Source organism: Molothrus ater, chromosome 16, assembly GCF_012460135.2.
Source record: "Molothrus ater isolate BHLD 08-10-18 breed brown headed cowbird chromosome 16, BPBGC_Mater_1.1, whole genome shotgun sequence".
Lineage (NCBI taxonomy): Eukaryota > Metazoa > Chordata > Aves > Passeriformes > Icteridae > Molothrus > Molothrus ater.
Genome location: NC_050493.2, coordinates 13,569,258 through 13,593,526, shown reverse-complemented (window position 1 = coordinate 13,593,526; position 24,269 = coordinate 13,569,258). Strand labels below are relative to the sequence as shown.

The 24,269-nt window shown below is 44.8% G+C and overlaps 1 protein-coding gene across 2 annotated transcripts in view; it reads left to right on the top strand.

Moving 5' to 3' along the window:
* The first annotated feature begins 2,656 nt into the window (after window positions 1–2,656).
* The window catches only part of NPRL3 (NPR3 like, GATOR1 complex subunit), a 43,401-nt gene continuing 21,788 nt past the window's right edge, over window positions 2,657–24,269 (top strand). The window contains exons 1-6 of one of the 2 annotated variants that reach the window (XM_036392256.2): window positions 2,657–2,790; window positions 4,169–4,238; window positions 12,472–12,601; window positions 15,734–15,808; window positions 17,826–17,979; window positions 19,198–19,279. In XM_036392256.2, coding sequence (XP_036248149.1) covers window positions 2,673–2,790; window positions 4,169–4,238; window positions 12,472–12,601; window positions 15,734–15,808; window positions 17,826–17,979; window positions 19,198–19,279 — 629 coding nt within the window. In that variant the 5' untranslated portion in view covers window positions 2,657–2,672. Of the gene's footprint in view, window positions 2,791–4,168; window positions 4,239–12,471; window positions 12,602–15,733; window positions 15,809–17,804; window positions 17,980–19,197; window positions 19,280–24,269 lie in introns of both variants that reach the window. The other variant, XM_036392255.1, reaches the window with a different exon arrangement.

Genomic DNA, 24,269 nt, shown 5'->3' with positions numbered 1-24,269 from the left:
TTGCTTTAAATGACAAGGCTAACTACAATTAAATGTCCAAGAGCTGGGAATGACAGATAGGCCTATAATTTATTATTTGAGAAAGTAAAATTATATTTTGAAGCAGGCACACTGAAATTTTAACATGACAGCCCAGTGCTGGTGTACAAGGAGTGCTCTGCTGTGATAACACGACTGGTCTTTAATCACCCCAGGACAAGTCTCTCCCCTCAGCATTGCCTTCTCTTGCTCAATTGTTATCACTGGCCTTGTGCAGAATGGCCCTGCAGATTATAACCTGCTGGGGCTGCTCATCTCCCTCTTCAGCCACCCACCTCTGCCCTGTGTCCCTGGGGGGACTGCAGAGCAAAACCCAGAGCGGGGATACCTCAGAGTGTCCAAGCATCTAAGTAATGCAATGAAATACAGAAGAATTTACATAAAAGCCCAGGGCATCCTCAAATATAATTGCTGATAACTTCTGATCTTGCTTAAACACAAAAAAAAAATGAAGGCACCAAGACTTCTGCCAGGGGAGTAATGTCACCTTCCTGCAGAGGCAGGAGTAAAAGCACAGGAACCATGAGGCAGGGTGTGTCAGAGCTGTGAAGTGAACATGAGCAACAAGCCCAAGCCAGCCTTTCCATGAGCATGGGGAGCCCACAGGTCTGACTTCCACAGCTGCCCCCCTGCAGGCACCCTGGTGTCACAGAATCAGTAAGGTTGGAAAAGCCCTCTGCAATCATTCATCTGCAATATTGACACGCTGGATTTGGCAGCTCTGGTGGAAGCAGTCTACTGCCAGATGGTGGAAGAATGGAGAGGGACTGGAAGGGAGGACAGAGGGATTCTCCACCTGCAAATCCACCCTCAGTGGCACCCAGGCTGGCACAGGGAGGGTGGAGATGCACATTCAGCCCCTGCATCCCATCTTTTGTCCATGGCAAACCCAGGAGAGGTGATCAGTTCCTCTCCCATTAGGGAAAAAGCCTCCATGGCCTCATTCCAACCCACAACAAATTCCCTTTGTTCTCACAATTAATTTACCCTTCCCCTCAGTGTGCAGCACATGTGTAATTAGCTCTAGAAAGGCAGAAATGTTATTTCAAAAAACTGTTTGAAATGTCCCAAAGAGGCATTGCAGCAGGTTTTACCCAGTCGTTCCTTTATTTCCATTCCCACTCTAATTACCAATGGGCCTCCTTATTTAATACTGTTTTATGGAGCTCTTCTTTTCTTCCCTGTTGCTATTAGAAAGTTGCTGATGTGGAAAAAAAAAGAGGAAAAGTGTCATGAGAAGAGTCATGGCAGACTGAGCGCACTTTGAAAAATCTCTATTCACACCCACACCAAGGTGTTAGGTTAACCCAGCACTGTCAAGTCCACCACTAAACCATGTCCCAAAGTGCCACATCCACATGTTTTTTTAAGACTTCCACGGGTTGTGATTCCACCACTGCCCTGGGCAGTTCCACTCTTCCACGAGGATGATAACCCAGGGGGTTTTGGGCGTGGGGGAGATGATGAGCCCTCACTGCTCTTTGTTACCAGCTCTCAGGAAAGTTCTGGAGTTCACTGAACCGTCTGAAAGGCCACAAATGATCCAAAGTGGCCAAATAACAGCATTGGGTGGTCCAGGATCCAGCAGCCCCTGTGGAGGGATCCAGGGCTGGGGCCACCATGCACTCTCTGGGTATGGGGCTGAACTGGGGGTGCTGGGCCATGCTGGGGCCACTGGGCTGAGCTGGAAGGTGCTGGATGCAGGCATGTGAAGCACTGGAATAAACTGGGAGTGTGTGGAACAGGGAGTGGTGTCCATGGGACACTGGGGTGATTGAGAGAAAGTAAGCATCAGGTGATGGTCAGAACTGGGGGCATTGGGCTGTACTGGGAACAGGGCTGTGTGTGAGGTGCTGGTCTGAACTGGGAATACTGGGCTGTACTGGGAACAGGGCTGTGTGTGAGGTGCTGGTCTGAACTGGGGGCACTGGGCTGTACTGGGAGCAGGGCTGTGTGTGAGGTGCTGGTCTGAACTGGGAATACTGGGCTGTACTGGGAACAGGGCTGTGTGTGAGGTGCTGGTCTGGACTGGGAATACTGGGCTGTACTGGGAACAGGGCTGTGTGTGAGGTGCTGGTCTGAACTGGGGGCACTGGGCTGTACTGGGAACAGGGCTGTGTGTGAATTGGTGCTCTGAACTGGAGGCACTGGGCTGTACTGGGAGCAGGGCTGTGTGTGAATTTGTGCTCTGAACTGGGGGCACTGGGCTGTACTGGGAGCAGGGCTGTGTGTGAGATGCTGGTTATAACCGAAGATGTGGCTGCGGGTATTTCTCCGCAGAGGTGCTGGTATGAACTGGGAGCACTGGGAACGAGCTGTGGGGGCATGAGATGCACTGTGGGGGCACTTGCCTGTATTGGGGATGGGGCTGTGTGTGAGGTGCTGGTCTGGACTGGGGGCACTGGGTTGTACTGGGGATGAGGCTGTGGGGCCATGAGATGCTGGTCAGAACTGAGGGCATTGGGCTGCACTGGGCACGGGCCGTGGTGCGCAGGGCCCGAGCAGAGGCGGCCCCGGGCAGAGCCGCCCCGGCCGCGCTGTCCCGCCGGTGCCCGTAGCGGCGGCCGCACCGTGTGCCGGCGGAAGCGGAAGGCGCAGCGGCCGGGCCCTTCCTGCGGGGAGGCCGAGCCGGCATGGGCGAGAGCACCAGCCCCATCAGCGTGATCCTGGTGAGCTCGGGCAGCCGCGGCAACAAGCTGCTGTTCCGCTTCCCGTTCCAGCGCGGCGCCGAGCACCCCGCCGCGCAGGACAGTAAGTGCCGCCGCCGGGAGCTGCGGCTGCCCCCGCCCGCAGCAGCGTCCGCCGGGGCCTGGCATCCTCCCATGGGGGGCTGGTACCCCACACGGACCCCTCAAACCGCCCGTGCGGGCCCGGAACCCGCCCTCACATCCTTCACATTGTCTATGGGGGCCTGGCACCCCTCACCTGGCACTCCGTGCCCCTCACACTCTGTGGGTATCTATCATTCCCCCCAGACACCCCTCACACTCTGTGGGTACCTGTCATCCCCCCCCACACGCCCCTCACACTTTGTGGGTACCTGTCATCCCCCCACACACACCCCTCACACTCCCTGTGTACCTGTCACCCCCCCAGACACCCCTCACACCCTGTGGGTACCTGTCACCCCCCCCAAACACACCTGTCACACCCTCTCTGGGTACCTGGCTCCCCTCACTCCCTCTGTCCATGAGGACCTGGCACCCCTCACAGCTCCCCATGGGACTCTGCACCTCTCAGCCCTTGCCCTGCCGTGCCCTCACTCCCCCCAGGTGCCCTGGGACCCCTCTCATCCATCAACTGAACCACATCAGTGCCAGGTGTCCCTGTCCACCTGGGCCAGGTGAATCCTGTGCGTTTTGGGAGCTGCAGGGGAAGGGAAGGAGGAGGCAGGATGAGAAGGAAGGCACTGATTTGGAAGAAGTGATTCAGTAAACACTATAAGCTTTAACCAATAATGGGTAGGAATTACAGAATTTTAGTCTGTGGTCTTGAATAGTGTGCTGGAGGAAGTTTAATTTCTCCTGGAAAACAGGAGAATGGGATTATTCAGGTGCCAGCACTGCTTGCATCTCTTGCTTTGAGGCATGTGATTTGGGACAGTGCCTGTGGGGTGATGGAGCTGTGTGATCTGGGTTGTGTGCTGGTGGCTGTGTGTTGGGAGAAGTTTAACTCCTCTGCTTAGGTTGTGAGACAGTTTATGAAGAGAGAATAATCTCTAATTCCCTTTCCATTTTATAGGTGAAATATGAAAATATGGGGGCTTTTTTTTTTTTTTTTTTTTTTTTCTGACTGCTTCCCTGCCACCCCCCTCCTTTTTCTCTGCCACCCCTGCTTTTTGTTGATAAAGGATTTCCCTTCCTATGACTTTGGGAGCATTGCAATTGTCTCAAAACCTGAGCAATAAGGAGGGAAATTGCATTGGTCAGACTTTTACTTTTCCCTCTTGAACTTCAAACTGTTATCTGTGTCAGTTTCTGTGTATGTTTCACTTTCTCCTCTTCATCCCCTGGAGGAAAAAAAATTTTCTCCTATTTTTTTAATGTTCTTTTGAGTGAGAATAGAAAACATAAACACACACATTAAGCAGATTTTTCCAGGGTAAATTTATCTTTATTCTTTGCTTCAGACAAACGAAGGAGTCGATATGCTGTGAATGGCTCTGGTGACAGCACAGAAGATCAAGATGGGGACTCCAGGTAGGAGGGAAAACATTTCTTCTGCCTGAGAGGTTGAAATGGAGGAGAGGCAGCCTCCTGCTCTCTTGCCTCCTAGTTCCTAGGCACATTCTCTTGGACTCTATAAACAACAACCTGGCAAAAAATGCTTTAATATCGAGTTATGAGCAACTTAGTGCTTAGGAAAGAGGACTGTCTCACCAGGGAATGCTGCTGAATCTGTTGTTTCCTGGGCAAGATCAGCTCTTCTTGCTTGTTAGAAAGGCAATATTGCCCTTTCAAAACTAGGAGTATTAATCCTTTGGCAAAATCCCACTTTTCTTTACCTGCCTACTTCTAACTGGATATATTTTTCAGTTGCCTCAACTTCTTCCCTAGCTCATGTAATGGTCTCTTGGAATTGCTGTGCACTAATGAATAACTAATTTTGTTTCTCCAGACAGAGCTGCTGTTGTGTCAGTGGAGTGACACAGTGGCTCAAAAGGAAACTGACACTTGAAGAGAGTTTTTTAAGTACAGGAAATCAGAGGGTAACAAATGCACTGAAAATAGGCAGTGTGGTGTTCAGTATGTGTTTATTTATGGATGGACTCTCTAATTAGTTTTGCTGAACATTTGAAATCTGCTGTATAGTTCTAAATTTATCACTACTAGATATGAGAGAAATCTGGGAGAGAAAAAGGTTTTTTTGTCTGTTGGCCCACAGTTCACTAGCAGATCTTTTTTCTGATGTGTATTTTTATTTCCAGTATTAATAAAAAAGAGGTATTTGCTATTCTTCTCTTTTATAAGAGTACTAAAGAAGTAATCATCACCTTGTCAATGTAAGATTGTTGTTAACTTTATGACAGAGAATGGTTTAACTGAAATTAAAATCACCCACATGACTGTAAATATCCATCAGTTAATTTCATTTTCCAGGACTGGGATCTTATGAAAACACATTTTGCTTGAGGTAATTTGTATCTCTTGCCATTCTGATGCCTTTGAAACCTTCAAACTCAACCTTTGGTTGTGTGTCCAGTGAGTGCAGCATGGACAGGGCACAGCTGCAGGGGGAGCAAACCATGTGTATCTTTGGGAACTGGTGACTGGCTTTTCAGGCTGGGCTGTGGACAGCAGGAGAGCTCAGTGTTCAAAGCCCTGGCTGTAGAAGTTCCCTAGGTAGATTAAGAAGGTGTTGGAATGATACCAATTTCTGTCTGACACTGTTTTGGCAGGTTGGACAAAGCCCTTCATGTGTGGCTGTGTTTATTGTATGTTGCCTGTGTTGCTGAGTTAGTGTGAGACAATATGTGGTTACTGCAATGATGTAGGAAAAGCTTTTATCATTTCAGATGATGGTCAGGTGAGAAAACTGCTGGTGTTTTCCTGAAGCAGATTTTTACATTGAATGTGCTGGCATGTAACCTACACTAAACAAATATTTAGATTATTTCATTGTAGTGATGTCCAGGACACCAGGCATGAAAGTTCGTGCTTAATCTCCTGCTCAGGTATTTGTTACTAATAAAAATTTTTTTCAGATCTGTCTGTATCTCCCATGCATATGGAAAGGGAAATAGAAGAGCAGCAGCATTTCTGTTGCTCTGAAAGTTTATTTATTCTAGATGCTGGGTATTGGAGTCTAGAACACTGCTGGTGCTGCTTATATGGCTGGGCATCTGTTTTCTGAAATTCAAAATCCCTTTCAAAACTGAGTTTGTTTGCAGCTTGATTACAGAAAGCTTTTTCCCAGCAGCAATGTAAGCATCACTCTTAAATCCTCTGCATCCCACACAACTCCTGTAGCAGTTAAATGTGTCCTCTTCAGTGGTACCTGCTAGTAGAAGAACATGCTGATGCTCTTTTTATACTGAGTGTTGTTAATTCAAATTAGACAAGAGAAGCTTTGTTGGCAAAGTTTGTATTTTTCACTGACTGATGAGGTGGAAAAAATATGCAAGTTTTAAGTACACAGATGCTTCTTCCAGCAGAAGACAAAAAGGCATCTTCAAAACTGTGCAATGGATTGCTCAACTTTGATTTGTGTCAGGCAATTTTAGGAGTAACAGAGGTTGGTGCCTTGGAATAGAAGAGATTCCAAGGGGAGAGTGGAGACAGAGAAGTGCAGATCCCCTGGAGGGAGGGAGATGCACCTGCTTTGTAAGCTGGGAAAGGAAAGGAGTTTAATATGCCATGGAACCAATATCATCATTGATTTTTTTCCTCACCAACATTATAAATTTTTGCTTCAGTGTGTGTGTTTTCATTGAAGATCAGGTTATAGAGACCAGGAATGGAGCAACTGGTTTTGTGAGAGCCATTCCTTCAGTGGCAGCTCCATCCCTGTAAGATCCTTCTGCAGTGCAGCAGTTCCCTTCCTGGACACTCAGTGCACATGGAGAGAGTTCATCAGCACAAAGTCCAGTCTGTTTTCTGGTGGTGATGATTTTCTGTCTGAAATTGTCCACAATAAAAGTAATTTATGAAGTGGTTTTGTATTATTTTTGGAAGACTTCATCGAGGAAGAGTTGGAAAAAGTTTCTTTTCAATCCCTGCATGTCAGGAGCACCCATGGGTGGTTTTGGTGGCACAAAGTGAGGCTGTGGAGTGGGCAGACTGCTGGGTTGGGTTGGTGGTATATGGCAAGTTTGATAATGTTGTAGGGTTGGGGTTTTCTCACTGCATGCTCAGTACAAAGGTTATTTCAGATTTATATTGTAGCTGCAGTAGTTCCTAAGAAGGTTGGAGTCGTCCTTTTTTATACTGGATGCCTGTCTTTAATTTATTAGTAATCTAGTACCAATTGTGTCCTAGGTAAGATTTACTGTTGTTTTTTCCCCATAGCTATTGGAACCCAGATCAATTACTTTGGAACTGACCTTTCTTAATGCTCTCAGGAGGGACAAAATCAGATCAGTTTAGGTGCCTTAACTCCATTTCCATGTAGCATATTTGTACAGATAATTGGATTTCTTTTAGCCTCCAGGCTCAATTTCCTGATCATTGTTATGCTTTTTGGTTTTTTTTATAGACAATGGCAGCTTATTCATGATAATCCTTCCCCAGGTTCCTGGGGTGTGTTTGCTTGTATTCATTTCTGCTCAATGGGGCTGTGTTTGGGTCTGCAGAGTACATATTTTATTTCCTGCTGAAAGCAAGTTGAGCAGCAAAAGTGTTTGAGGTGTGTTGATGGTGGCCATGCAACAAAAAGGTATTCAGAAGGCTGTCACTGTCAAAACAAATTGCTTGTCAAGTGTCTCTGTTGGCTTCTCTCAGCCTTTCATCATTTGCACTTTTCAAAAACATCCTTCAGTTTCTGAGTGTTTTACCAGGAATACACCCCCTCCCAATGTTTATGGAGATGCCTGCCAGTCTTCTTTCTTTCCCCTGAAAAAATAGGAGGCAATAACTCCTTTGAAGCCATAAAATAATGCTATGTTAAATTGGTTTGAAATAGTTTTTTTTTGTAGTTTTTTCTGAAGGTGGTATAGCCAGCAAGCAAATATTCTAATGAGGAGGCACATATAGTAACATATGTTACAGCAGACTTTGCATTTTTAGTAGCAGAGCTGACTAACTGAAGGAGTTTTAGCAAATTTAGCAAATGCTTCTGTTATAAAAACCCCAAGTTACTGACAAACAAGGGTTTGAATGTCCCTTTCTAACAAACAGTAGTTCTCCTGTGATAACATTTGTTTCCTCTGTCCCTCTTTCACTGGACTCCAGTGTTGTTCCTTGTATTTGTTCTGAAAGGCTTCCTTTCTGTAAGCCTGTGCTTTTCCATTCATGCACCCATTCCTTGAAACACCCTTCCTGTAATGTCACCCCATTGTGTAGTTTGTCATTTGGGCTCTCTAGGTTCTCTTTTCATTGTCACTGGCAGAAATCTGGGTTTTGTATTAAGTAATTGTTGGAGGTTTTCAGTTTGCCTCCCCTTTCTCATGTGGGTTAGTAGAAAGCTTTTATCAGATTAATTTTTCAGTAGATTTATGAAGTTGTTTTATGAAACAAGTCCTTTTTTAATCTTAATTGGGGGAAAAAGTGGCAGTTGGATGTTAAAATGGAAACAGGTGTTTCTGATATAAAAGTGAGTACAGGTGCTAACTCAGTCCTGCTCTGTACACCTGTTGTAAAGAAGGGTTTAGGATTCTTTGCCTTGAAAGCTTTTCCAATCCCCTTTTCCTAAGCTGTGCTTATTGCCTGGGGCACAGAGAGGGGCAGGGAAGGATTTCAGTGTGCTGTGAGTCTGGCCAGCCTTGTGTCTGCTGTGAGGATCCCTGCAGGAGCAGTGGTGGCTGCGTGTGCCAGGCCCTTCACAGAATCCTGCAACAACAAACACTTGGCATCTTCTTTTCCTAAGTCTTGTGGGTATGGAAGCTCTAGAACCAACTGGGAAGAGCTGTGGGTTGTTTAAGGCTGCATGGGAGGTTCTTTGGTGGAAATGATAGCCATAGTGTAGGAAAGAAACTGAGGTTTAGAATCTGCTCTAAATCAGGCTGCAACCTCTGCTGTTTCTCTTAAGGTAAGCATGAATTAAAAAGTGTCCTGGAAATCAGCTCCATAAATGCTGTGTACTGTGGGAAGACACATGGCAGCAGCCACTGCTAGTGCAAGGACTAAATTACCTTAGTCTGTTTTCTCCATGCTGTCAAACAGCCTGCAATGTATCCCTGGAATTCACCTTCCATTAACTTTAGACTCTCCTCAACAGTTATATTTCCTTTACAGGAGTTTAACCCTTAATAGCTCATCCTTGTTTTTAATATTATCTCTTTTTTTTTCTCTTTTGTATTGTGTGTACTTGCCTCGTTTATTTTCTTTTGTTGTGTTTTGTTTTGTGTTTATGGCCATGTTCCCATTTCAGAGACCAATGTCCTCTAACTGATGAGCAATTGGTTTCAGGGTAAGACCAAACATTCTAAACAATCACCTTTGTCTAGAATGGCTTTCTTTTCTCACCATCCTTTTAATTGTGCTTTTGTTTCTGGTTTCTGTTTTACACTGAATGATGAGAAAATCATATGCTAAATCACAGTGTCTGTAGGAAATGTATTGCTAAAGGTTTGTTCCAGGATAATTACCAAGGTCCTACTAACATTTCTGTGCTTCCTGTAGGGAATCCAGAATGGGTGTGGCACTGTCCCCTCTGTGAATTGGGAAAAACTGGGAGGCTCTGGGAATGCAACAAGTATAGCCTTGGCATTGTAGTTATTCCAACAAGGAGCCCTGAATCAAATTGTTTTCTGAGGAGAAATGGCTTGAAAGTACAGCTCAGTGAGTAATCTATTTAATCCCAGGGTAATGATGGAGAGCTCTTTAGAGGACCCAGGTTTGAACAGCTGTGCTGGTTGCTTGTTTTAGGTGCCCCACTCGGCTGAATGGGATGAGAGAGGGAAAAGTGCTTAACTCAGGGCCCCAGAAGGAAAAACAAAAGCATCCTTAGTCCCTGCTTAACATAAACCTCACCTACATACTCAGATCCTGTCTGAACTACTTCAAAGAAAAATTCTTAATAAGAGCCTTGCTTTGAATTCCTGTGGCATATACAAAGTTACAATCTATTATTGGGGGAAAAAAAAGAATTCATGTTTGAATCTTCCCCCCTTTTTTTCAATGTGCTGTTGCAATGTTGTGCTCTGGAGAGGAGTGGTAGAATATTTTGGAGAAATCAAAGCTTTTGTTTATTGTATATTCTTTCTGTCTGCTGAATTCCTTAGTACAGAAGAGGTTTGCTTCCCCCTGGAATTCACAATGCTCAGACTAATCTCATAAAAGGAGAAGGGTTACTGCCCAACTGCAAAACCTAATCTGCTTCTAGCAAACTCTTGGGCTCTGAGAAGTCAGTGTTTTTAGGTCATCTTAACATACCCCAAAGATGGGAAAACGTGTGTTGAAATATTTAAAGTGTCATTTTCTAAGATGAGGTGACTAATTGAAGTAATGGGAATAACACATCTGCTGTTCCTCAATTTCCCTATTGTCCTGAGGCCTAAGAAATGTCAAAATTATGTAGAGCACTGGGGGTTAAAAAAACCCAGATAGCAAAACTATAAATCCAGGCTGTGAGAGGAGGAGAATGGGGCTGGAGTGCAGGTGACTCTTGGGAGAGCCTGTGGTGATAGGGGGTGCACCTGTGTCAGGGTTCTGTCCTGAGCATGTCCTTTGGCTGCAATTCAGTACTCTCCCATACACAGAAGACCCTGGTAGTGAGAAGATCCTGAGGACTTTCCAAAATCAGCCTTTTAATCTCTTCCTCCCCAAAGAGCCACACGCGAGGTAGGGCAGACTGGGCTGTTGGTGTCAAGAACTCCCCTGGGAAACTGCTGAATTCCTACCTTTAGCACTACATTTATCTGTTAAAGGATCTGCTGGTGTAATTCCTTGTGGAAGTTATCAGAATGATCAGTTTATCAGCTCCCAGGTATCCTTTGCCAAGGCTGGAGGAGGGAAGGGTAACTCATTTCTTACCAGGAAGCCGACATTTTCTAGTTTGCCCTCCTTCTCCATTCACCCCCCAAAACATATGCTCCTTTTGGATCCACTGCTGTTCCCATCTTCCTGGCTCCATGATGAGCCTATTAACGAGCTGCTGAGCAGGGCAAAAAGAGGAGGAGAAGCTCACTGCTGTCGTGGTGACTTTTTTTTCCTATTTTGAATGTGATCTCCAGGGACTGTCAGTGCAGGTCCTGTTCCAGCGCTTTGCCCTTTGCTCCCAGACTTCCCAAGTTGTGCAGCCCAGTGGCTGAGGAGCATGGGCTCAGTGGCCCCAGGAGTCTCTGGCTAGTCTCTGCTTGCCCTTAGCTTGGAGTTTGGAGCAGAGCAGCCAGGGATTTGGAAGTTTGTGCACAGCTGCTCCTTCCATAAACCAAACATAAGCAGAGTGCTGTGGTCAGAGTGACCTGTTTGTACAAGCACCAGGGGCTTTGGCTGTTTGGACCTGTGTGGTCCTTCATCTCCAGTATTTGTAAATAAAAGGAATTCCCCCTGTGTCCTTGAGTGCATTTGTCTTAATTTCTGTAGTGCTCCATGACTCAGAGGGAAGCAGGACTAAGCTACATTAATTGCTTCTCTGGGCATGGAGGGCTCACTTGTGGCCAAGAGATAAGGTGAGCACAGCACACACCCATGCCTGCCCTCCTCTCTGAGTGATACTGGGTTATCTGGGCTACCTGCCTGCTCTAGGGGGATGGTCTGGCAGGGGCACACATCCCTGGCTGTAAATACACAAAATGCAATAAACATTTCATTCTTAAAAACCAGCTCTCATCAGAAAGTGGTCTGAAATTCATTTGGTCAAGTAGGAGCTTCTATAAAACAGATGAGGAGAGAACTTGTTAATAACAAGCCTTGCACTGCTCCTATTTTAGAGCAACAAATTTACTCTAGCAGCTGCGTCCTCTTCCCTGTGGGTTTGGGCTTCACTGTCCCAGGGGACACCTTGAGGAAAACAAGTGTTGGTAGAGACCAGACCAATGCTCTGAGGCCATCAGAGAGAGCAGTGTGGAATTCCTCCCTTGTCACACGGGATTTTTAGCTGGCTTTGACCCCTTGTGGGTTCTTGCCCTCCTGTCTCAGAGCTGCTGCCTTGCCCTCACCAGTCCAGAGCAATTCAGTAACCCCATGCCTGGGCACTGGGAAGGGCCTGGCCTGTCATGAATGTGATTTATCAAATGAGAAAGCCCAGGTGAGGCCAGGGCTCAGCTCTTGGAAGGTGCCAGTGGTCTGCTGAGCACAGGTTGAGATCTGTTAAATGAGGCAATTGGAATGTCACTGATGAGCTTTGGGAAAGGAAGGACGAGCACTGGCTGTGTTTCTTTTAATTGAATCAGCTCTTTTTTGCCTTCCCCTCTGCCATACTGGGTGGCTTAAAGATCTCTGTTGTGCTTGAGTGACAGGCTGTGTCAATATGTAATTGCTTAGTAAGTTCATTAACCTGCAGCTAAATCCAGGCAATGGCTAACTCCAGCTCTTTTTATATTTAAGCAAACTGCATCTAATCTTTTCAATGTATTTTGCTGAGCATGTAATTAAATGAGCATGACCCTGCAGTCTTTGTTGTGAACGCTTCCTGTTTTATAATTGTGATGATCTGAGGGATGTAATTTAGGGGTCCTTAATTTTACATAATTGGTGGTACTCCAGGTACAGCAATCCAGTCACAATTTACAACGCCTTAAACACTTTGGAGTTAAATATATCTGTATTTGGAGGACTGTTTTGGGAATGTGCTTTTTGAAAACTGTAATAACTTCTGTTTCTGCTCTTCAAGGTTTTCAGATGTCATCCTGGCAACAATTTTGGCTACCAAGTCAGATATGTGTGGCAAAAAGTTTGAATTGAAGATTGATAATGTTCGCTTTGTTGGCCATCCCACCTTGCTCCAGCATGCCCTTGGGCAGGTAGGTATGAGATCCCCTCTGGGGACCTGCCTTCCTCACAAACTGCCTGGTTTTAGTGAGGAAACCTGCAATTCAGAATGGGCATGTTGGCTTTTGATCCTGCTTTTACTTCCTGATGCTCCAAGCTGTCTTTTACTTATTCTGGGTCAGTGGAGTGAGTGGCAAACTGAGGGAGCTGTCAGTGATCACAGAAACTCTTCTGGTTACTGTAGGGAAGCAGTGTGAGTAAAGAGAAGTAAAACTGGGCACTCCAACTCAAAAAGCTGCTTCTCACTATTTTAGTTACTGCAAGTTGGCTTTTAGCACCTCTAATTAGTGTGGCAGTTAAAAAAACACCACCAAAACCCTTCACAAATGCTAAAAGCTGCGTCAGCCTTGTTTGGCTTTTAACTTTTCCTGAGGCTGAAGATGATCCACAAAACTTAGATGGAATATGTAGGATGTTGAAGGAGATCTAGAATTTTCTTGTGGACCAAGTCAGGCTGCTGTTTGCATTGAGACCTTCCTCTATGGCCTGTATTTTAGGTGCTTAGAATGAGAGCACTGTGCTGTCTGGGCTATGCAAAAGGCCCTGCTTAAATCCTGCAAAGAATTCACCTGCTTCTGTATTCCTGATATTCTCTGTCCTGTTCCTTCTTCCTGCTCAACTGTAGGAATGAACTAGGTTTTGGTAATTTCTGAATCCAACACTGATCCCTGTCACTGAACTTCTTTGGTCTCATTTTTCATTGAATTTGCTAAGTCATTCCTTTTTCAGGGGAAAAAGTCTGCTTGCCAATTCTGTCCTGCTTTCTAGCTATAATTAGAGGTGGAAACAGCTTGTTGGTAACTGCTGCATGATATTTAGAGGACCAGACTGCTTTAATCCCAGCAAGGAGCTGCCCTAAAGCATCAAAAGATGCTACTTTGGGAACTCAGTTGTGAGTCTGCAGGAAATGTCATGAAGGATCACAGAGACTCAGTCCTGAAAGGTTAAACTGTCTTGAAGACAGGATTCAAGTGTGCCCAAGCTGTGCAAATCCATCAGCAGCCCCAGACAAGGCAAGTGGTGAACCCGGCCCAGGGTCTGTATTGGGACCCCAGCCAGGAGCAGAAGGGGACAGGACAAGGGTGGGATGTACTAAACCAGGAGACAGACACAGATCCAAGGTCCATCCTGGACACAGCACAGCTCCAGGCCCTGGGCTGAGCTTAAATGGGGCTCCCAGGTCATGGACTTGGTGGGAAGTTGTGTGGGAACAGGTCCTGGCCAGGGCCATTTAAGGTGGTGCCCTCCAGGCTCTGACAGCAGTGGCCTGTTCTCCCTCAGATAATTTTTCTTTCTTTTATTAATCTCCTCTGAAAGGTTCAGCTTCCTAAATGTGCTCTAAACGAGGTTGAAAATTTGTATTTGCATTTTTTTCACCACTTAATATTGTACATTCTTTCCAATCAGTTTAATCCTAATTGCACGAAATGTCACTTCAGTTTGTCTAAATAAAATTGCATCTGGGCAAATAAAGTTACAAGGAGCTGTAAACACTTTTTTGTTACTTCTGAAGGAACTTCTTTTTGGGTGTGTCTTATCACCCTAGGAGGCACCCCAGAACTTTCTAGAGTCCAGAATCTTCGAGATGTGGCAGCCATCTCTGCTGGTTTGTGTCAGTGTAAATCTGGGACCCTCCTGCAGTCAGGAGCAACCAGATGGAGCTGCTTTTCCATGGAGCTCAGGCAGTGTCTGGAGTAACCCAGCAGCCTCTGCTTTGAGTTTCCTCAGAGTTCATACTGCAGTAAATTAATCCACAGGACAGCTCAGCAAATTCTTACCCTGATGAAATTCAGGAGTTACAAGAGCACAAACATTTAATCCTGTGTGCCAGATTGCTTTTTATGTAGCAATGTTCTGAACTCTTCAAATTCCTTCAGCATTTTCTTTCCCAGCTCAGTCTTCTTCTTTTTTTCTGGACATGAGTTGATATGAAATCTAGCCTGCATCCCAACTGATGTTAGTGGTGGTCGTTTCTCTGATTTTAAGGAAGGACCAGGATCAGTCCTTACACTTGGAAATTCACAAGATGTCCTGGAACCTGTAACTCCAGAACAGATTGACACAGTAAACTGCCTTTACCACTCTCCCATCACTGCCTTTCTGACAGAATGTAATTTTCACTTTAGGACAAAAAAAAAACCCCAAATATGTATCACCTCTTAGTTTTCTAAACGTAGAGCCTCCTGAGTGAAAGCAGTCAGATTTTGGAGTTCAGTCCTGAGCAGTTCACTGCTGGTGCTTGGAACCTGTGGGGAAGGGCAGATGTGCTTGCCCTGGCTCAGGTGCTGCACATACTTAGGGTAGAGACCAACTTTTGTTTGGCCTGGCAGGTTCCAGCTGTTTGCTCTGGGGATGGGGTGGGTGTTGAGCAGGGAGCCACAGGGGAGGTGGGAATGTCCTCTGCATTTTGTGCTCCATCTTGTGGTGACACGTGCTCCCTTTGGAGCTGCTCTGGCTGTCCAAATTCCACTTGCTTGTCTCAGCTCCAGCTGTTTCTTCTCACTGGCAAGTTTGAATCTGCCTTAGGAATGGAGCTCTCTGCTACAAAGAGAATAGAGGGGCTGGATAATGTGTTTGAAATCCTGCAGGAAGGGAAAAATCAAACCTTTTAGTTTAGTACTGCTGTTCTAGAGCATATTTTGTGTGATAAAAGCAGCAGCTTGTAACAGGATGGAATTTGAATGAGGATTTTAGGAAAGGAAGGAATAGGTGTGGCCTGAGATCTGTGGAATCCTAACAGTACATCTGACAGTTGGGCTAAAACATTTAAACCTAAGGTCTCTAATGATGCTAAATGTAATAACAGAGACATTAAGTAAGAGTGCTGTCTTAACTGACCCTCATTTCCATGCTTGTGTTTGGTTTAAGTCTTCACAGCTGCTCAGCAAAGGCAGTGTTGTAGAGTAACTGTGACACTCCAGTTAAAACAAAAGCATAGTTCTATATTTTGTCAGTCATATTTGATGTTATATATTGATTTGTCTACTCTCTTTTCTCAGCTTGTTATTTAACTATATTTTTTTAAATTTTTTTACATTACTTTCCCTTTGTTACTGTCTCCAGCTGACACTAGCCAATGGGATTTTCTAAAAAATATTTTTCAGGTATCCAAAACTGACCCCTCACCAAAGAGAGAGATGCCCACCATGATTCTGTTCAACGTGGTGTTTGCACTAAGGGTAAGGACTGTCTCCATTCCATCTGACAGAGGGATGTGCCTTGGATGCATGAGACAATGCAGAAGGCTCACACTCCAGGCTTGTTTTGTGATTAATGGCCAGTGTTTGAAAGCTGCCTCCTCTCAGCAGTGAGGTCACTGTAAAGGGAGAGTGCCAGGGAGCAGCAGCTGAACAGCTAAATGAGAAGAAGGTACAAGTGAAGAATAAAGAGGTTTCAATGCTCAGCAAAAACCCAGAACAAATACATAGTTTCTGCCTGGAATTTTTTTTCAGGCATCCTCTATTAACTAGATGCTGGTGTTAAGGGATCCTGGCTTGGCTAATTAGGTGTATAAAGCCCTAGAAATTTCATTATGTTCAAGCATGACTTGATTTCTGAGCTCTGGCTTTCTTTTCCTTTTTAAAAATAAAAGAGGGAGGTGGAATAGTTATCTTTGTGGAAATGGTTGATTTGTGCTCAACTGGATGTAATGTCATCATTTTAAAACCTCCAGCTCCGTGCTTGTGAAAGGAATTTTTTTTCTTTTAGCACTGGTACTTTTCTTACCACTGGCTTTGCAGTGGTGACATGGACATGGCTTGTCCTCAGATGAGGAGCAAGGTTTCACACAGGACAAGTACCTGAATCAAGCCAGAAATTGTTTACTACAGAGCTCTGCTGGCAATCCAATGTTCCTGTGCTTTAGGACACTGCTGGGTCAGGGAGTGCTGAATTTACAATGGAGGAGTTGATTTTAGATTTCTCATGTTAAAAGATGTTGTTTTGGTGATCTGTTAAAGCCCTGTGCTTTGCTTGTGTAGATGCACCTGCAAATGCACACATTGATGCACACTGAGCCATGTGGCAGCAGAAGTGTGGAAACCAATGCTCCTTCATTCACAGTGAAGGCTAGCCCACATTTTTCTGGAATCTAATTTCTAGTGCTTCTAGGAAAACTTGCTTTCTTTGCCCTTCAGCCGTGAGATGATAGTGATTTAATTTTGTGTGATGCAGCACAAAATCCATTTGCCAAATGAGACACTCTTAGTTCACAGGGAGCAGTCAGGTTTCTGGAAAGTGTTGGGCAAGAAGCAAGTGGAAATTTTTTCCCGGGATGGAGCAGTGCAGTAGCTGGGTGGAGGCCCTCAGAGATAAAGATGAGTGTCCATCTGCAGTGGGCAGACAGAGCAGGCAAAGGCCCAAGTGTGATAATCAGCACTGATCCTGCTGTGTTTGAGCTTCAGGGCTACCAACGTGGCGTGACTCAGCAAGAACAGCAGTCAAAAAACTGATGAGTCACAGTTTGCTGGTTTCTGTGCCAAGTGGTCACTTGCCAGAACTTTAAATTCCTTTAAATGTCTTAACAAACATGAAGCAGCTGCTGACTCATGCTGGAGCTAGTGAATTCCCCCTCACCCCCCTTGGCAGCTGTACTGATGTGATAGATTTTTCCAGCACTTTCTTTCTGGGACTTTCATAAATGCAGTGTTGGCAATAAGCTATATTTGTGAATTTTTTGGGAGCATGAATCCACATTAATTCAGATTTGGGCTGAAAATATTGGTCATGAGCTGGTAATTGTTACCCAATTACTGCCTTGTCAGTACATAGGACAAACACCAGTGTGGCAACATGGAGTTAGTGGGACATGTTAAAGGCACTGCAGCCCTTGTGCTGCCAGTGAGTTTAACCTGAGCACTGGGATATTCTGCCTTTTCAAAAAGCTTGACACTGTCTTGTTGCACTGTGTGAAGTTGAGGTCTTTTCTCTCTGCTGGTAGAAGGCCTGTTAACAACTGGAAAATCAACCCAGATAGAGCTATCCCTGTCCAGGTGTGGTGTTCCTTTCACGCACTTAGACGAGCTTAGAAATCCAAATTACATTTGGACACCTCCAAGCTTCTGCTTGCTCGTGGGTAGAGAAAATTCTGTTCATTTCCAGTCAAGAGGCTGATTTTTGGTCTCAGTGGGAAACCATTTGCCTGTTCCCCATCATGGCTGTCCCTGCATGGCTCAGAGGCTGCTGGTGCTCCCGCAGGCCAACGCGGACCCGTCGGTGATCAGCTGCCTGCACAACCTGTCGCGCAGGATCGCCATCGTCCTGCAGCACGAGGAGCGCCGCTGCCAGTACCTGACCCGCGAGGCCAAGCTCATCCTGGCCATCCAGGACGAGGTGTCTGCCATGGCAGAGAGTGAGTGCTTTCAGCAGCAGGGGCTCTCAACTGGAATGCTCTTCCAGAGAGGTGCTGCTTGTGCCTTCTTGCTTCTCTCGTGTCTCGGATCACTGTGAACAAGTTTTGGTGCTCTGCAGCATTCTGAGAGCTTTTCCCTGCATTTTGCCTCCGCCAAGTTCACTATCCCTATGCAGGGATGTGATTTTTAGAGGTGTGTGGTGGTATTGCAGGGGTCCCAGGATGAGGGAAGAGACAAGAATGACTCTGTGTTTTGACTCTATGTTTCAGAAGGCTTGATTCATTATTTTATGATATGTATTATATTAAAACTATACTAAAAGAATAGAAAAAAGGATTTCATCAGAAGGCTGGCTAAGAATAGAAAAAGAAAGAATGAATAAAGGCTTGTGAATGACCGAGACAGTCTGAACAGCTGGACTGTGATTGGCCATTAATTAAAAACAACCACATGAGACCAATCAAAGATGCACCTGTTGCATTTTACAGCAGTAGATAATCAATGTTTACATTTTGTTCCTGAGGCCTCTCAGCTTCTCAGGAGAAAAAATCCTAAGGAAAGGATTTTTCAATAAAACATGTCTGTGACAGAGGTGAAGTAGTTTCTTTGATTTCTTTGCTAGTTAAGTTCAGCACAATCTCTGGAGACTGTGCACTGAGCCATCATGTTTGCCTCTCCCTGTCAGGCTGACATGGAAGAGCTCCTGTGTGGCCAGCTTCACCCAACCTAGAGCAAGTTTTGCATGCTTTAATGCTGTCTGCTGAGTCACCAGACTCCTTATGTGGAAGCTTCACTCTTATGCTTCACTCTGGCTAGCAAACAGTTACAGAGCATTTTTACAGACTGTACTTGGAAAATGCTCTGTAACTGTAATGCTCATAGCAGTATGTACTATTTACGGTGAACTCTGACAGTGATGCATTATCTTGCTGCAAGCATTAAAAATTAAAGCTAACATCTAGAAAAACAAAGCATTTAAAGTCATCATTTGTCCAATTTGGTTACATGTGCTTAACTGAGTTGAGGTTTAGCAAAAGTTGGCAATTATTATCATTTTAACGTGTAACTTGAGTTATTGTAAAAGATTTGAAAGGTAATTGTAGATTAAAATGATACAAATTCTGCCCCTAAGATACAGGTTGATACCCAGTGGGGGAAGAGGAAACTCCTTGATTTGAAGTCAGTTATTTGCTTTCTTGTTTTGAATCTTTCCATAGCCACAGAAGGGCCCCAGTCACCTTTTCATCACATCCTACCCAAGTGCAAACTGGCCAGAGATCTCAAAGAGACATATGACAGGTAAGTTGGATTTTAGCCTTTCAGTCTTGGCTCATACTATGCTGTTTCTCATTGAAATCACTTGGCTTTGTTCCTAAGGATATTATCCACTTCCTCATGCTGTTAATCATTGGGATTTGGGTTTAAACCAGGCAGAGCAATGTGAAGCCTGGAATTCAGGTGAAATGTTTGCAGAACTGCTATCCTAATCATTACCTTGGTCTGTCTTTGTTGTCTTGTTGTTAAAAGCTGATGATGCCTGTCACAGCTTCAAGAATTATTATTTTCTTCCTTAGCACAGGGCCACCTATTGCCAAGTGAAGTGTAGAACTGACCAGTGCCATAACAGGGGCATCACAGCACTGGGGAAATGCTCTAAACCTGTAGCTAAGGGGAAAGTGCTGCAGGAGCACTGATGGCAAGTCAGGTACTGGCCTGGCCCCATTTGTGCATGTCAGGACAGCAAATTTGGATGAGATGCTGAGACTTCCAGCAGAATGAAAAGTGTAACATGCTGTTTCTTGACTGGGTTAGAAGTTCTGGCAGAGGTTTCAAAGCAGTGTGGGGCTGTTGTTGAACTTTAGCAGGAGCCTGTGCCTGTCAGTGCTGCCTCCTGGGGCCCAGAGGCTCCTGCAGCCAGGACTGTGCTTGGGGAAGGGCCTGGACAGAGGGACACAGAACCTCTGTGTGGGGGAAGATGCTGTGCCCCTTGCTTGGGGTGTTTGTCAGGGATTCAGGGAATCAGGCTGGAGTTCCTCAGGGAACCCTTTATCCTCCCTGGGCTGTGGCTTCTCACGTACAGAGGGGATCACAGCCCTGTAAGGTAAAGCACTGGGAGCCTAAATGGTTTCATGATAGCAAAGAGCATCAGAAAACTTCTGCTAAGCTGCTCTTTGTGTTCCAGAGCTGTGAATTTCATCTTGTTTGAAGAAATGTTGTATGTGGTTCCACACACCTTGCACAAAACCTAAGTACTCAAGTTTAAGTACTAAACTTTTAAGGAAGGCAGTTTTTATGCAGCCTATAATTCTAATATTCCAGTTATATTTTTCTCTCCCTCTAGGGCTATGTATTTATGACTGGGCAAACCCTAATCATGTTTTCAAATATTTTAGGGACACAGTGACATCTTGTGGCATTTAGCTGTGACTGTAGCAACACAGAGCTCATGGACTGTGCTGATGTGAGCCTTCCCAGAGATAAGGAGGAATAAACAGACCATGGGGAAATGCGCTTTGGTGCTGCCCCCAGCTGTAAAACAAGGCAGTTTCTCCCTCATTTAGGCATTGTGAGTGGGGAAGAAGTGGTGCAAGTTGGATTTTGACACTTTTGTATGACACTGTCAAAAGCAAATGTGAGACCTTGTTGGTGTTGGTAAAAATCTGAAGTGCCTGTGTGCTTGATTGGAAAGCTGTACTTGAAAAGGAGCTGACAGTGTTGTTGGGTGATAAGGAAATGTTCTGCAGGGCTTTTCTATTAATACTTCATATGAGAGCATAGGAAATATGCTTGTTATACCTGCAGTCAGATCAGCTGAGAGGAGCTGCAGCACCTTGCCAGGCAGGCATAGATTTAAAATTATTTTTTAGTAAGGTAGAAAAAGCTCTAGAAATACAATTTTCTCCAGGATGAATTAATTATTCCTGTGTGGCAGCAGCTCTGGAGTGAAGTCTGTGTGGTCTTCTGTGAAGTGAGGGTTAGTCATAAGTGACATGGGGTTACAAAAAGAAACCAGATAGACAAGAATTCATAAAATAAGTCTTGTCTGTAATATAGGCACCAATCCTGCTCACAGTTGTAAAACTCCTGCTGTAATGAATATTTTATCCAGTTTGGACACCACATTTCAAGAGGGATTTAGGCCACCTAGAGAGTGTGGAGGAGTATGAATGACCTCAGAGGGAAGATGGAAAGATTTGCTCTGTTGCTTTTAAAGGAGAAGGGAGTGCTGGGAAGGGTAAACCTTTGGATGCATGCAGTGACAAAGTGCTGTTCTAAATTTACAGAGGCTTCTGGCATAGCCTTTGGCTGTGGGAGAGCAGCCAGTGGAGTGGAGAGAGCACTTTGAATTGCAGATGGAGCCCAGCTCTCCCTTTGAGATTTGCTCCAACCAGCATTTCCAAGTGCCTGCTGATTTCTGCAATTCCAGCCCAATTTCCAGGGTTGCTCCAGAGGTGCTGTCGAGCCCTTGGCTTCCTGTAGATGGTGCTGAGGTATTTCAGGCAGGACCCAGCATGTCCCTGAGCAAGTTGGTTTGTGCAAAACCACAAGCAGAGGAATATTTCTGTTGTTCAAAGTGTTCCTTGGTTTTGAATGAGATGCCTGTGTTCCATTAAGGCAGGATCAGTACCCAGGACATCTTGACTAGCAATGGAGTGGTATTACAGTGACAGCTCAGAGCCTTTCAGCTTCTGCTTCCTGGGACATTTTGTCTCTAATGGAGAGAACTAGAATGTTTCTTTTTGATTAATTCAGAAAATTGAGACTCTTCATTCATCTTGTCCCCAAACTGAAGCATTGGTGTGGAACAGAAAGCAATGGTTTCTAGGCTCAAGAAATTTTTCAGGACTTCAGTGCTGAAAAACTTATTGGTGTTACAATATGTGTCTCTTTTAAAGAGCTTTCACATAGTTTTATCTGCAACTGTAGATAATATGTGAGCTTGAGAGTTACTAACTGCCTGTCTGGTTCTAGCAAATTTCTCTTAGCTTTGCACTGGAATAAAAGCAAAAGTGTGGAGAGGTTTTTGGGGAGGTTTGGATTGTTTGTTTCTTCTTTTTAATACAGAAAGAGCCTTTATAAATTTTTAGCCTAGTGAGACTCAACTGTGTGGTAAATCTAGCCCATCTCAGCTCAGGGAATAATTCTATGAGACTTAATATTATTTCTGTGGCTGTGCTGTAAAATAGAATCCAACTACAGTTATTTATCAAAAGACAGCCCTTTGTCCTTTATAAGGAAATGTGAAATCATTTCAAAGCTCTTGAGTAGTCACAACCTCTAGGAAAAACAAACTCCAAAGCTACAAGCTCACCTCCACCACACTCAAAAACATGGGGCTAATTTCTGATATAAACAGGACAGATGAGATATGAGGTGTGGACATGTAAAAATTCATAACTCTTTTATAAATGTGAAGTGGGATTTCTTTGTTTTGCCAATAGTTATGGAAAAGGCTGCAGTTCTGGGACATGCTGGCAAACTTTCCTGTTCTCATTTTGAGGCAGTAGCTCACAGCTCAGGACACAGCAGAAGAGAGCAAAAGAGCAGTGATAGCCCCTAAAATATTCCCCAGCTTCCTGCAGCTCTGGAGGGGTTTCTGTACGTTCTGCAGCTTTCAGCTGATGTCACTGCCTGGAATTAGCCCACAGTCCTGTGAGCCAGAGTAAATATTGAACAACCACAGCATCCTCTGATAAGGAGGTCCATGTTTTAACTGCTTTTTGTGTTTCTTTCTATTTCTTCTGAACTTTGCTACTTCTTGTAGCATGAGATGTCTCATGGGCCTTATGATGGAGAGACATTAAACAGCTTTTTCCTGTTTGCCTCTCCCTGTCTCAGTTTTAAACTCTGTTGTCTGATCATCCTGATCCGTGGCCATATCCCTCAGATCATTCATCAGGTGTTACCAACCAGAGACTAAAAAAAGTGTTGAAACAAAGTTTTTATGGAATAAACTGTCTTGGAGGGTTTAATATTCTATTGCCTGAATGTTTGTCTCTATACTGGGAACATTATTTAACTCTGCTCTCTGGCCAAGGGCAGTTGCAAGTGCTTCTGCTGGAGGGTGCAGCTTGTTCCTTGTCAAATTACAGACACTTAATTATTTTCAATCCAAGGAGGGGCAGGTGAAGGAGAAATTGTGTTCATAAAGCTATAATGCAGGCTGGAAATTGTACAGCTGAATGCAAATGCAGAAGAATAAAATTAAGATCCAGATCAGAACTGAAAATCTGGTTTTCTTGTTGTCTTTAATTCTAGGCTTTTGTTGTGCAGTGCACTGCAGACAAAATTATGCTGTGGAGAGTGTAATTATGTAATTAAACCTTTTGCCTTAGTGCACTTGGACCAAACAATGAAAGGAACCAACTGGATCTTTGTGTGAATGTTAAACTCTGCAGGGGAAATGTCCCTGCAAGTGTTCCATGCTTTCATGCATCTCTGCTGCTCTTGGGTGACCTGTTTTTACAACCCCAAGAGCTTTCAGGTGGTCTCTCAACTCGCTTGTCCCATTCCTTTATTGGCATGTTTCCCCTTGTGAGGGTTTGGCCTGGGAGATGGTGTGGATAACCACAGCTTCAGCCCTTTTCCCTGATGGATTTTGAGGGAATCCAGCTTTATCTGTCAGTTGTTTTTTTGTGGGATAAGCAGTGTTACTGGAGCTGCAGCATTTAATGAGCTAAACCAGAGGTGTTGGTGCTTTGCATGTTCCTTCAGGGCTGGGAGCCTCTGAGCAGATCAGAGCTGGTGGGGCCAGAGAGACACTGGATTCACCCTCTCAGTGCCTTTTAAAAAGAGGAAAACACACAGTATCTGCTCCCTTTGCAGCTTGAGAAATCAGCATTTTCCAGAGTTCCATGCAAGATTTGAGAACAAAACCTTTTGGGAAGTGCTGTCTGCAGTGAGATGTTCCCCATGGGTCTGATCATGTGTGAGGTGGGAGGGGATGCTGTTTGCTCCCTCACCACTCTTGTGGTTTGGTGAGTAGTTGCACCAGCAGCCAAAGCTACCCAATGTTTTTGTTTAAAGCTGAAATTTCTGCTCTCTCCAAACCCCCTCCACAGCAGAAGAGCTTGAAAAAGAGCATGTTAGTTTGTGACCTGCAGTTGAATGCTGGTTATAAATGGTTAAACCACCACATAAAGACTTTTCCAGAAGTGTATTTGCTCCTGGCCTGTTCCTGGCATGTTTTTTAATCTGTTTTGTGTAGAGGGGGAAATTCATGGCAGTTATTGACATAAAAGTCAAATTTCGAGTCTCAACACACTTTGAATTTAAAATTCAGGCTGGA